A 14,463-nucleotide genomic window follows, 5' to 3' on the forward strand; every position below is an offset into this window, starting at 1 on the left:
TTGCCATCAAGTCGGAACGATCTGGTGGTCTTCTTAAGTTCGGCTTGTGTCTAAGACAGAAAAAAACTCCGGTATTCACTTAATAGCAATGTATGTTGAAGACCAGAGTTCTTGTGTCGATTTTGGAAGCTTCCACATGCAGTTTAGGGAACTATCTAAAGAATACAATTGACGCTGAAAGCAGCGAATCGATAGAGATTCGGTTAAAACGAATGAACTGGAGTCTACAGCATAAACGGACTTATCCGTACATTAGGAACATTTACGTTCATGTTGTTGAATTTTTTTTTTTTTTGATACGAGTGTAAATGTAAAAGGTAAAAGGTGAAACACTGACTATGTTCACACTACAACTTGGTCTTCCACAGTTGTAAAGGACATCTTGGGTTTTAAAGTAGGCTAAGCACAGGTAGTAACTTCCCCGCTCAGAGATAAGACTACATAGACACAGACACTAGGTTTATTTAAACATGTCCAACCTTCTATTTCACTGTCCATGGAGAGTCCCCTGTAAAGCACACGTTCCCCGTGTCTTTAGGAACAGCAGATGTCATTCATTCGGCATCCTGACCACAATGTCCCAACTGGCCGTGTCTCACTTACGCGGTTTCCCCTTATATTTAATAATACTGGGCGATATAAATATCCTTTTTTACTGGGGGACGGTCCTAAAAGGTCTCATAGAAGTGGAGAAGCGACGTGCAAGAGGAGAGTGAAATCTAAAGCCCGCTCACTTACTGTCCTACTCCCCCCGTCCCTCTTTACTCAAGCACTATTGCCCCCCCCGCCCCAGCCGGCCCCCCGGCGCGCCCCTGAACATCCGCGCGAGGAGACACTGCGCACGTGCCGCAGGTAAACAGACGCCCTAGTTTTTCCACAAGCCACGAAGACTTTGAAAGCAAAAAACTGAAGGAAACGTAGAATATATTCATGTGTGGCAAGTGGTGTGGCGCTGTTTTCCCTATTAATACTTTATACTTTGCCTATGTTTTTCCAAAACGCCGATCAAAGGAAGTTTGGAACGTGAATTTCCACATAACGCTTCAGCGAACGGGAAAATCTTTCTAAGCGTTTCGGAATTTTTTTTTATTATTATTTTTTTATTTTTTTTACACAGTCAGACAAATTATTGCACATCTTTTCTGAACGACTGCTTTTTTTCTTTATTCAAATCATAGCCAGTTGTACAAAATTAGGCTATATCATTGTCCTGGCATATACAGTATATCTAGAACGGCTGTTTTTGCATCATTGATTGACAATAAAATAACCACCAGACCGTAATATGGACGCACGGTGGCCAAAACGAACTGGCAATGCAGGCAATATATTGCTCATGGTTACAGTGCAGGACTTCATTTTTTGTCCAGCCTGTGGCTTCTTACCTGCAATGCTGCAGAAAGAATCAAAGCCCCGCCCCCATTCTGCATTATGACAAATCAAGGCAGGCAGCTGTGCGCCATTAAAGCATCAGAGCACACCGCTAAAAGGAAACGATGAATTGTGTGTCAAACAGCAGACGTTGAGGTTTGTCTCGAAATCGTTTTATTTGACACTGGTGCTCTATATAGAAACAGACTGTGGTTTAATAGACGGGAGTGAGAGTCGGTGCAGCAGACGCAGCATCAACAACAGCCAAGTGCAGAAACAAGCCAGCAGCTGGGTTTATCATTATATAGAGACGGCCCTCTGCTGAGAATCAAAGTAGCATAACTTTGATGTGCATTACACTGACATTTTGTCCAATTTAACCAGTTCAGTTTGCTTTGGAAAATGCACTTAACTTTAGAACATTACACTTTAAAACATTAAACTGACAACCTGCTCATTGAGTCTGACCTAAATAGTATAACCACGAAATATTTTAGAGCAGGAGTCAGGAAAAACTTATAAAACAGCTTTGTGATTTCCTTGCATACTGTATACAGTGCAAATACCACCAAATGCAAACAACACTGTATTTTATGATATGGTTAAAATTACTTGTAAATGCTACCGTAATTCAGGCAAGCTTATTAAGCCACTAAACGTACATTTTTCTAATTAAGTTAATAAAACACTGAGGCAAAAAAATAAAAATAAAAAAATAAATAAATACAGTAAGAAAGTTATTGATAACTTCTTGGAATATTATCATAAATGTATGATTGCAATAACAATGCATTAAAAAATAGGCTTGCACACTTTCTTTATTGGGCACATAAATTAAGTGTTTTCTTATACAGTGGTTCATGCCAATTTTTGGACTCTGCACCTTAAAAACTTGGTGTGCATGTGTTCATGCAAAACACTGGTATAACAATTTACACATTTAATTCATGAATGAAAGTTTGTTTAAACAATGCAAACTAATTATTGAAATTTAAAGTGTAGTTTCTGCGGCACTTGTCAAAAAATAGAACGGCAAAAATAATCACGAGATTTGTGTAATTTCAGGGTATGTACTGCATTAAAGGAATAGTTCACCTAAACATGAAAATGCTCTCCTCATTTTCTCACCCTTGTGCCATCCCAGATGTGTATGATTTAATTTCTTCTGATGAACACAAACACAATTTTTAGAAAAATGTCTCAGTGAATGGTGACCAAAACTTTGAAACTCCAAAAAGCACAAAGGCAGCATAAAAGTAATCCATACGACTCCAGTAGTTCAATCCATGTCTTCAGAAGTGATATGATCAGTGTGGGTAAGAACGTGTGTGTTAAGTTTTTTTTTTTTAACAATAAATGTCCATTTTCACCAGCCCTCCTAACCATACGTTTGCACTGGCACATTGTGAGTGAAGGTGAGCGAGAGTTTTCAATTAATTCCTATTGAAGTCGAGTGCCACGCTCTGGAGGTGGATTGTGGGATTGAAAGTGGTGTGGAGAAAGCATTGAGAGTGGTCAAAAGTATCAAAAGATTTGAGAATTCTCAAATGAGGAATGAAAAACGGTGGGTGGCAGCCAATCACTGTGAGCTGAAAGCAGTGATGTCTGTCATAAGCACTTTAAATATGCAGTTAATGCTGGAGTTTCTTCAAGGTTCAGTGCTTTAATCACATTGTCATTTATATTTCTGACTTCAAACAGACCTTTAATGATGACTGCACACATTCATTGTGGCAATACTGTGGCTGGGTAAGCAAAACTGTAATAAATGTTTGTACAGTGCAGGCATTCGAAAACTAAGCATGCATCTTTCCAACTGTAATCACACATATATAAGATAATATTATTGCTCAAATATTAAAAACAATGAGAGACAATACGCGCTGACTTTGCATATTACAAACATGCAAACACCAAAGCAGTAGCTGTCTAGCATGTTAGGCGGGGGTGAGCTGATTTTTTTCTGCGCTAGTGGAAACGTACGGTAAGTGCTGTCTTCTCTCCTAAGAGTTCTTCTCCTTTTGTTTTTTAGTGATTTGCATTCTTCATGCATAACGCCACCTACTTGACAGGGAGGAGAATTTATAGTAAAAAAGGACTGAAATACTGATCTGTTTCTCACGCACACCTATCATATTCTGAATTCATGGATTTAACCAGTGGAGTCAGATTACTTTAATGTTGCCTTTATGTGCTTTTTGGAGCTTCAAAGTTCTGGAAACCATTCACTTGCATTGAATGGACCAACAGAGCAGAGGTATTCTTCTAAAAATCTTTGTTTGTGTTCTGCAGAAGAAATAAAGTCATTCTCATCTTGGTTGGCATGAGGGTAAGTAAATAATGGGAGAATTTTCATTTTTGGGTGAACTACTTAAAAAAAATTATGTTCTTAAGGTATGCAGGTAGTAGTAGTAGCAGTATGAATACATTCCCGGACATACTTCATACGGGAACGTGGGTTTTGTCCCATGACCTGAATATATGAAGCAGTAGCAACAACTGCAAAAATAATTTATTCTGGTTTTCATTAACAAGCACAATTTAATTACAGGAAACATATTTTTTGGTATTTATAGCACTTACAGTTGAAAGGAGCTGTCCGTGGTTCTGCACTGTTTTCTTAAATTGAACATTTTGAATCTAACATCTGCTCGGCTCCTTTGGCATTAGGGGATAGTAAAGTGTCAAGTGGAATCACACTTCAGAACCATCCCGGATGCAGTAGGTCATCCAGGTATTTCTCAGGTACTCTTTATGAATACTGAGGATTCAACATACTACTCATTTGACATACTGCTGTATGTAGTAAGGTAGCATACAAATTCAGACACTGGGACTGTTTACAAACAGATTCCAGAAAACTCCACCTGTCTATCATTGGTTCTATAAGATATAATGTCGTACTGCCCCAAATGAGTCAATTGTTCGAGCCAATGTTGCTGTGTTGGGCTGGAAAGATTGCTTAACAAACAAAGGAATGATTTGATAGCACCACAGTCTTAAATTTTTTTTAGGTGAAATCAACCTAGTATGCATGGCTTCCTTATAGTTGATTCTATCAAACTTGGATGCAAAAATTTTAACATAAAAAATAAATAAATAAATACATCAGCTCTACATATTTGAGCACAACATCTAAAAAAATTACGTATAAACTCAGCCTATTGTTTCTTTGTTGTCAGGTAGTACCATTATCCATTTGCATGTTTTTTGAATAACCTGATATAAATGTGACTCTCAAGACTGCCACCATTATGAGGACACTCAGACAGCAGTGTATAAAAAGCCATTAGAGAGCTGAGGTGAACAATTGCATGGCTGGCTGTGTTCTGTCTGGTATTTCTTCTATTTGAACTGTAGACGGGGTTCTGAGTGGGGTCTTAGTCCTCTGTTACTCCTTTTCTCTCCCTTAAGGGCTGCCTGCATTGCAGCTGTCCCTTTCAACAGGCTCCTCCACCATGCCCTACTTTACCCTGTCAATGCACACTGCAGTAACAACACTCAACCCCCCGCCCGCCCCCACCAGCACAGACAAACAGCACCACACACAGGCACTGGCACTCTCATCTTCTTCCAGACTCATAGGAGACAGAGCACTCAGCCCATCATTAGAACACAGACACACACATACTGCACCTCCCAGGATAAATACCCTAAGAAATACCCTATGTTTAATAAATGTCCAGTGTGTAGACACATGTGTGAGTGTAAGCTCCCAGGTCCCTCTTACTGTTATGTGTGATCATCTGTCCAGGTTTGGCTCTCCAAACATCAGCCTTGTCCGACACATGCTGTATCTGAACAATGGCTGCCACTCCTTGCTGGTCAAACCATTCACTGGGATAGTTTATCATGGCTAAACCTCCACTCAGCTGATCAGTGCAAGCAGATTAGAGTTTCGGACGTCAAATTAGCAGGTGTGCCGATTTGCCCATATGCTCCAATATTTTCACAAGCCCTTTGACTCCTGAAAGCCTAAGTTTGAGCTAGCCTGGCTGGCACTGAAGCATGTTTGTGGGATTGTATTTGGTTTGCCAGGCTTTAAGAAGGCAAATACCCCCACAGCAATGGGATGGTGAGACATATTCCCTTTGCCTGCATTTAAATTAACACTATGGGACAGTTAAAGGAAAAGCAAGCCGAAAAGGTAAAGTTAAAATGTTTTATGGTGGTTCTGAGTCAAATGTCGTCTTTATCTAGCCCCTCTTTTACTGCTTCCTAATCAAACCTTGTATACTTGATATTAAAGGGATAGTTCGCCCAAAAATTTAAATTCAGTTATCATTCACTAACTCTCATGTTGTTCTGAACCAGCATGCCTTTCTTAGTTCCACATAAAAAGTCACAATTCACTTTCATTGTATGAGAAAAAGATTGAACCACAGAAGAAAAAAAAAAAAGAGTCAGGTTTGCTTGGAACAACGTGAGGGTGAGTAAATGATGACAAAATTTGTAATAAAAAAAAAAAGCCCTTTAATAAAATCTGCAACTTTGTGTAAACAAAATTACAGACATATATATATATATATATATATATATACAGAGATACAAAGCAAAGCTAGATGTGAAGAAGCTATCAACCTTCAGAATGTCTTATGTCATGCAAAGCTCATCAAAGTTGTCAGAGTTCTATTTGAAGACTGCCCTTCCCCTTGACCTTAAAGTATTAACCACTTATATAAATTACTGCGTCCATCCCTCTCAGCTAGATTAAAGTACAAAGGGCGAAACAAGCATCAAACGCTCTCCCTTCTGTTCTTAAATCCCTTAAACAGAGCACATTCTTCTTGCTTACAGGATGCTCTACTCTGCATTTAGCTCTAAATAGTAAATGTTACCTTTGCTTGTCCCATTCAAATACATTATATACAGCACTGGTGGTGATTTGTGAGGCAATAGAACACTGCCACAGTATTTTTACCAAACTCACACTCTACTCCCATCTACAGGTCTACTGTAAAACGAACACTGCACATTGAAGTTGGAATAGTTCACCCAAAAATGAAAATTGTCAGCATTTATTCACTCTCATGTTGTTCCAAACCTGTATTACTTAACTTTTTCCATGAACACAAAAGGAGATGTTGTTAGGCAAAACATCTCCTTTGAGTTCCATGAAAGAAAGACACATTTTTGTGTGAACTATCCTTTTAACTACATCTTGCCCTCAGTCAATCCAAATATATGATAAACATACACTCTCTCTTGTCTCTTTATGGCATACGCTTTATATATGCCATTTTGTCAATACTAAATGTGGAATAATAATAATTAAAAAAAAAAGCCTTGGACCAAGACACCATTATTATACAACCTACTTCAAGATCCATAATTTTCTGAGATTTTATATCATACTAAGTGCATAATCAAGTGTCAAATGATGGGCTCTAGATTTAAGAGTGTGATTTTTTTCACAAATGCAGAAAGAGACAGGGAAGGAGACCTACCGTCAAGGGACAGCCAGTCGTGCTGGGATGAAGGCAGAGATGGCAGTGCACGGGCTTTATACTCAAACACCACTGAGTTAGAGATGATCTGACTACTTACAGCCACCTGCAGAGTCACCAAGCCTGTGTCATGGGCTGCAGACACACACAAGCCAGTAATTAAAGGGATGAGAGAAAATCACATTGCCACCAATGACAGTTCATGCAGTTCTCTTCTTAATCAGTGGTGACCTGTGAAGCCTCTCAGGATTCATTAAAATCCAGAAGAAAAAAACCCTACAGTGCAATGTTTTTCTTTTAACAATCACAATTCTTTCTATATAACTTCTCAGTTCTTCAGATGTGGCATATTGATTAGTAAGCACATGTAACTGCTATGTGCATGAATATGAAGTTACCGGGACAGTAGCAACGTAAAACTCCAGGCTGGATGAGGGAGGCAGGGACAGAGATCTGATTAAACAGGCAAGTGTAGCTACTGCTGTCCTCCTGCCATGGTCCTGTGATTAACACCTTCACTCCACCCTGAAACATGCAACAAACCTTATTATCACTGATACACTTCAACTGTGTAGGCCTGGGCTTATCAGTAAAAAAGGCAGTATGTGAGGGAAAAAAAAGCAAAACACCTAAGCAGCAAAGCACATTCAGGAAACAAAAACTGATTACATGCTGTGTTGTACTGCCATCTTATGGTTGAAAGTAAGACGTGAGTTTAATCTGTGCCACCAGGTGTTTTCTGCCATCTTGTGGTGTACTAACACAATAGCATATGCGGGAACAACCAGGCGTTTGGATGCCATGGGTCTACCTGATTTAAGACATTTAATTTTGCGGAGGACTTTTTTATTTTCTCTATGTAAACAGATAAGAGGGGGCTATTCATAACCTCTGATTATAATTCAATTTTATTTAAAGACCTGACATTTAAAAACAAACAGCAGGGTTCCCACACCTTTTAACCAATTAATTTCCATGGTTTTCCCCATAACTTTTCCATGATTTTTCTAGTCACTTAAATTACTGAATAAGGATTTTTAAAAATAACTCATAGAAACTTCACTCACAAAGAGCAATTTTTAGCCAATTAATTTTTTAGACTAGAATAACTTGAAAAATGTATATGCACTATAGAAATTTCCATTACTTTTCCATGACTTTTTTTAAGATTTACTTAATTTTCATGACTTTTCCAGGCCTGAAAATCTCTGTTATAAACTACTCAGGGGTTTCCAGATTTTCCATGACTGTGGGAACCCTGAAACAGCTGGGTGGTGTTCTACACTACTTCAAAACCATGAAAAACAGAATCTAAAATTATTTTATTTAAACATACTTCTAGAAAGCATATATTTGAAAGACATAATATTTAAAAACAATCATCACGATTCCCCTTTTGACCAACAAATTTTCATGATTTTTCCATAACTTTTCCATTACTTTTTCCAGTCTCTTTGATTCCTGGATAATAATTCTTTTTTTATAATTTAAATGTTTTTTTTTTTTTTTTTTTTTTTTTAATAATGTATAGAAACTGCACTTTCATAGAGAAATTTCTAGCCAATGAAATGTTTAAGAGCACAGCATAACTTGAAAAAAATTATATGTACAATAGAAATTTCAATGACCTTTTAAGATATAACTCATTTCATATCTCATGCCTGAAAATTCTGATTTTAAAACTCTATTTTTAAATTTCCAGATTTTTCATGACCATAGGAACCCTGAAAAAGTTGAGTTGTGTTCTACTCTACTTCAAAAGCATGACAAACAGAATCTCAAGCACTTTATTCAAACAGACATACCTCAGGATAGGACCATTCTGGAGAGTAGTCAGTGACCATGAAAAGTCGCCCAGTGGCCTGCAACATTCCCAGAGTGCCTTGGGCCACTGCAGCAGACACTACTTCAGCAACATGCATGTAGGCCAGTGAGCCTGTCTCTCCTGCTCCTCCCCCACCACCCGCACCTCCACCTAAAGACTGGGGGCTACAGCAAGACTGGAGGCAGAGCTCTGAGGGGCTGTATCCTGCTGCCCTATTGGTTGCATCCTCTTGACCTTGCTGTTGGTTCCCACCTGAGGTGGCTGTTACATCTGACCCAGGTGGGGCCACCAACTGATGGGTGTACAATGTGCCTGCAGCCCCTACAGCAGTTGCCCCACTGTCCACTGAGATGAAGTCATTGATTAGGTCAGAAAACTGATTTCCAAAAGAGATGTCAAAGTGATCCAAGCTGATTTCCATGCCTGTGCCTCCTGCACTGTTGGATCGTGCTCCACTAAGCCCATGGTGAGCCCCCACAGTGTTGTACAGCCCCTGAACCAAATTAGCTCCTTGAAGCAGTGGCTGGATTTGCTGTTGAGAGGCATTGTTGGGTCCGCTCGTGCCATTTCCATTCCTCAAAGCCAGCACCTCAGGCCCTGCTCCATTCTCAGAGCTCTGCTGCATGAAGTGATCTGTTTCTCCACTCTCTCCATTTCCCCCTCTGCATGCCTGTAGGTGATCACCGGACTTCAGTAAACCATCTGTTCCATTCTCTGTGGCCCCAGTCTGACCAGACCCTACATTGTGGCTCTGATCCATGCCGACCACCTCATCATGCTCTGGACCAAGGCTTGGAAAACTCCCCTGGTACTGCAGGAGCTGAAGGGGGCCAGTCTGCCCCTGTCCTTCCGTGGGTGAGCCCCCATTGCAGTCAGCTCTGTGTTGGCCATGGTGTGTGTGATGGTGTTGGAGGTGGCCATTACAATTAGGCGATTCTGTTTTCACAACCTGCAGACCCATGTACGCACCATCAGGGGAGTTATGTTCCAGTAGGTGGCTCTTCTGGCCAGAGCTCTGCCTAGCCTGTTGGGTCTGGGGTGGCTGTGGTGCGTCATGAAGGAAGAAGCCTGTAGATTGGTTCTGGTGAGCCAAGTTGTTCATTGCCTGGCCATAACCTACTGCTGTGGCACCTGAGGAGTAGTCCTGCTTTGCATCGATGGCACTAAAATCCATCTGCTCCAGTGTGGTGCTGGGACTCAGGCCTCCTCCAGAAGGCAGCAGAGAGGCAGCTGGGTTCAAGGTTAGTGAGTTCTGGCTGCCTGAACCACTGGAAACACTGCAACTCACTACTGCCCCCACCTGGTAACTCCCTTCTTTGGCCAGCTGTTGTTCGAAGGAAGTGTCCTCAGTCTTGATGTTTTTCACCAATGCAGAACTGAAGCCATAGTTTGAATCGGATATAGATGGCGAGTGTTGCAAACCATTAGTGCTAGCTATTGAGGAGGACGAGGCACCAGATGAACCATTCTCCTGTTTTAATCCACTTCCCCCATATGTCTGGCCCTGCTTCGGGTTATTTAGAAAGCAGTCAGGATCAAAGTTCATAGTGGTTTCAGGGATCTTAATGCTACCTGAGTCTAGGCTACTGGAGAGAACAAGTTCCTCAGAGACACTGGATGCAGACAGCATGGACAGCCCATCTGCTCCAGGACCACCGGCATCTGCCGTTCCACTACCAGGAAAGGCAAACTTGTGGCTGTCAGAGGTGACAGCTAAAACCAGGCTGTGGGAGGTGGCATCATGGCCCATGATATGAGCATTGGGGCCTCCAGTGGGGGACATGCTGTAGACGGGGTCCCCAGTCACCTCAGACATGAAGACACTCTGGGATAGGCTGCCCATGACGGAGGCCACATGGCCCATGCCTGTGACTGCTGGGCTGTCAGCCATGTCAGGATCAGAGTTCAGCCCACTGCTGATGGACACAGGGGAGTTCTGGGTAGTATCTGGCACTTCCACCTGATTGGTAGATGAGACCTCAGTGCTGTTCTGGTGTAGCAGTACAGGTTTGTGGACTTTGCCATTGCGTTTCTCACGTACACTCCCTCCTCCTGTACCTGCATTGTTCTTGCTGCTGTGGCTGTGTTCTGTTTTACCCTCTGACACATCATTATTTTGGAGCTCAGAGTGACCGCTGCTGTAGCCACCTGAGCGAGGGTCCACTTTGGGAGAGATGATGCGGTGTTTGGCGCTGTTACATTTATGATGCACACTGCTCCCGGCACCTGGAGAGACAAAAACTACTTATTAACACGACTCTTTAACAGTATCCACTATAACATTATCAATATTAGCTAAGTAACCTTAATTAATATTATTAAAGTGTTAGTTTGCACCCCAAAAATATTCTGCCATAATTTTCTCACCCACATATCGTTCCAAACCCATATGACTGTCTTTCTTCCATGGAACAAAAATGTAGAACGACAGCCTCAGTCACCATTCACTTTTACTGTATTTAATAAAGATTAAATTAGTCAAACTGCCTAACATTTCCATTTGTCATACGAGAGTTTCGAATGACATGAGGTAATAGAGTAAATGATGACAGAATTTTTATTTTTGGGCAAACTATCCCTAACATTATCAATATTATTTTATTTAGAATTATCAGTAACTGTCCCTTTAATGACATTATCCAGTTTATAATGAACATAATTCTTATTAACAATATTAACAGAATCACTATTATTATTAGTACTATTTAAATGATTAAAAAGTATTCAAATTACAATAAACAGCATTTCCTCCCATTTTACTATTTATTTATTCCATTGCAACTATATTCAAATAGAAAAAAAAAAAAAAATCATAATATTCTATTATTTTGATATGTCACCACTTTATAAGAGGTGATTTTGGTTAATTCTGTTTGCACATGGCAAAATAATATGTGTTTCAAAGAACGATCCACATTGAATGTAAGGGATCATTTAATTTGTAAGGGAATACAACAAACTTGTTTAGATTTTGATGTTTATTTAAGCATGTTAAGAAACTAACAGATTAATAGAAGTCTTTATAGAGGTCATCAATCATCAGTATTAATAATTTCATGAGAAACCAACCAAAAGCCTTACTGTTTTTTTAAATTTTTTTATAAATGACTGATATGTCTCATTAGTCATTTTATTGCATACTTGGCAACTGAATTTTATATGAACATACCACCAATGATAATCCATCCACCGCACATTAATTTGCTTTAAATATGAAAATAAATGAGAAAAACCACACCCTATGAGAGCAACACCATAGAATTGTAAAGTGTTGTGTTAGATATTTGTGATGAAGTACAAGGTGAAAATTAATCTATTGTACATACTTGAGTTTAAAAGACTGCAGCACATGCCTTTAAGAGGCACATTACGCCCTCCAGTGGTGTCATTGCAACAGACAGCTCAATAAATCAGTACATCTCTGAAATGCTCAGCATGGACTACTCTACTATTATTAGACATTCAATCTGACAGGTGGAGACTATCTTGCTGCTATCTGGAAACAGTCTGGAAAAATCTGCGTTTTTCTCTGTTCTTAAAATCTGTCAGCAGATCTCAGTTTTTTTCTTTTTTTTTTTTTTTTTGGATACAATATTGGCAAAACATCAATACACAGAAAAACAGTGAAGCAAAAAAAAAAAAAAAAAAAAAAAAAATTCAAAAGTATAATATAGTAATAATAATTGTAAACAATAAACAATACAAAATATAACTTAAAATATTAACAGACATTAGTATTACTCTGTTGACAGCTCAGACAATGAATTAATACTTTCTAAGGGTGTACAGTTCAAATCTAAATTTTGTTGTTGAAGATGCATAACTGCTCTCCTCCAGTACACTGGGGGAAATTGTGGAAAAAGATTGTTTCAAAGTATTTTTCTTTTGTATCTTGAAATTTTTGGTAGTAAAGGAGAAAGTGTGCCTTTGTCTCAACCTTACCAAAGTCACCGTGAAACAGACTCTTTCTTCCTTTGGAAGCCATGTTTGTTAGTCTTTTCTATGGCTAGACTGTGTTCACTGAGCCTGCATTTGGTAAGGATCCATCTGTGCTTTGTAAAGATGTTCTGCTACAGGATACTATCTGTTTAGGGCACGATATCATTCCAGTTTACTCCGATTTTTACTTTTGTTTTCTCAACAAAACAAAAAATCCACTCTCACCCCAGCCTTCCTGTCTGTCCCTTACCCAGTGTGCCCGTGCAGAGGCAGTTGTGAGTCCGGGGAGGAGGCTTGGTCTGGTGGCTGTCCAGTATCTGCTGCACCAGCTGCTCCACAGAGAAGCCAGAGCTGCTGTTCCCATTGCTGCAAGTCCACTTGATGCCATGAACTGCCGAGGGAAAGAGGAGACACAGTTGTCAGCCCACCAGCCGAGCCGTCCACCCCTCCCCCACCCCGCCTGTGCACTACATCCCTGATCTAACCTCAGAAACCCACTTCATATCAAACCACTTCATCCCCTCACATAGAGAAAAAGAGTACTTTATTTCTCTTATGTTTACTTCCTGTAACTTTTTCAGCTGACATGAGACAGAAAGAACAAAGAGCTTTTCACACTTGAATCATTAACCCCGGTTTATTCTAAACCCCGGATAAACGGAATCCTGGGTTATCCTGGCTTTCATGTTTTACACAGTTCATACTTTAATAATTAATCCTGGGTATTCATGTTCTGATGTTTCACACTGTACATTCATTAACCCCGGGTTAACGTTCTTATTTGCGGTGTCAATAACAATGACTAGATGAATACAGCTTGTGACAGACATGCAACCTGTCAATGGAGCTTCTCTGCTCTTCTGTGGAAATGTTGGCAAGCAAATCAGCTCTGCTAGTCTTTCGTCCTCTGAAATATGGCACAAAAACACGGAATACTGTCTCTCAATCACAGCAGTTATCACGTTTGCCACCATTGTTCAACACTTTATCGGTTTCCCTCAAATGGAGAATGTAAACAGCGCGTGAAAGTTTCAGCGACGGTACAAAGCACTGAGGCTTTATATGATTGGTTGTCTGTTGCTAAACAACTTTCTGAAACATTCGAACACCACATAATTTCACACTGAATACCTTTGGCACAGCAACAAAGGGTTAACCCAGCAAAACGTTGCTTTACCCGGGGTTAAAAGTGGGGCTTAGAATGAAGATAACCCGGGGTTAAGCGCAGTGTGAAAAGCCTTCAAAAGTATTTTGCTTTCTTGTCTTACTTCAGCCAAAACAAAAGACAAGCACTTATACTTGGTCACTTCATGTGTTTTTACTGATCAGATAATGATAATGATAATGATAATGAAAAAACTCAGTGTAAATGCCCTTCAAGACACATTCAAAATGCATTCAAGATAGACTTAATCTGTGATGCATACAAGACGTGACTCCGCCAAGTGTAAATGCATCTGGTTGTTCAGGCCACACACATACACTTTACATCTTCCAAATGGAACTACATCGGCATATGGCAGTTTGAAAGACCCTTAATCCAGATGTGAGCATGCAATCATGGATAAGACACATGGAAAACAACAGCAAAACTCAAACACTAACTGTCATATGCAGTGAAGACAGCATTGAACAGAAACTCTCTCAAACTTGAAGAAACAAAATGATCTATGAAATCATGACAAAATTTGCTGTTCAGCTTTAGAATAATCACAATAGTGAACTCCTTGCATATAGTGTGGGGTTATAAGACTGGATTTATTAATGTTTTGTGGAGACAATTATGTGGACAATTGTAAATGGAATGTGCATACCCAATCAGATAGCAATCCGACTGATCAAATCACACTTAGACAAGTCACTTAGACAAGGTGCATTTTC

At 39.8% G+C, this 14,463-nt stretch overlaps 1 protein-coding gene across 6 annotated transcripts in view; it reads right to left on the reverse strand.

The window, feature by feature from the left end:
• The window catches only part of LOC127419505 (calmodulin-binding transcription activator 1-like), a 647,690-nt gene that overhangs the window by 48,510 nt on the left and 584,717 nt on the right, over positions 1-14,463 (reverse strand). For 4 of the 6 annotated variants that reach the window (XM_051660945.1, XM_051660944.1, XM_051660943.1 and 1 more), the window contains 4 exons: positions 12,833-12,973; positions 8,624-10,869; positions 7,217-7,343; positions 6,819-6,953 (listed from right to left, as the gene is read on the reverse strand). In XM_051660945.1, coding sequence (XP_051516905.1) covers positions 6,819-6,953; positions 7,217-7,343; positions 8,624-10,869; positions 12,833-12,973 — 2,649 coding nt within the window. Of the gene's footprint in view, positions 1-479; positions 545-6,818; positions 6,954-7,216; positions 7,344-8,623; positions 10,870-12,832; positions 12,974-14,463 lie in introns of those variants that run through there. The other 2 variants (XM_051660946.1, XM_051660947.1) reach the window with 2 other exon arrangements.

This window comes from Myxocyprinus asiaticus, chromosome 28 (assembly GCF_019703515.2).
Source record: "Myxocyprinus asiaticus isolate MX2 ecotype Aquarium Trade chromosome 28, UBuf_Myxa_2, whole genome shotgun sequence".
In the NCBI taxonomy this organism is placed as follows: domain Eukaryota; kingdom Metazoa; phylum Chordata; class Actinopteri; order Cypriniformes; family Catostomidae; genus Myxocyprinus; species Myxocyprinus asiaticus.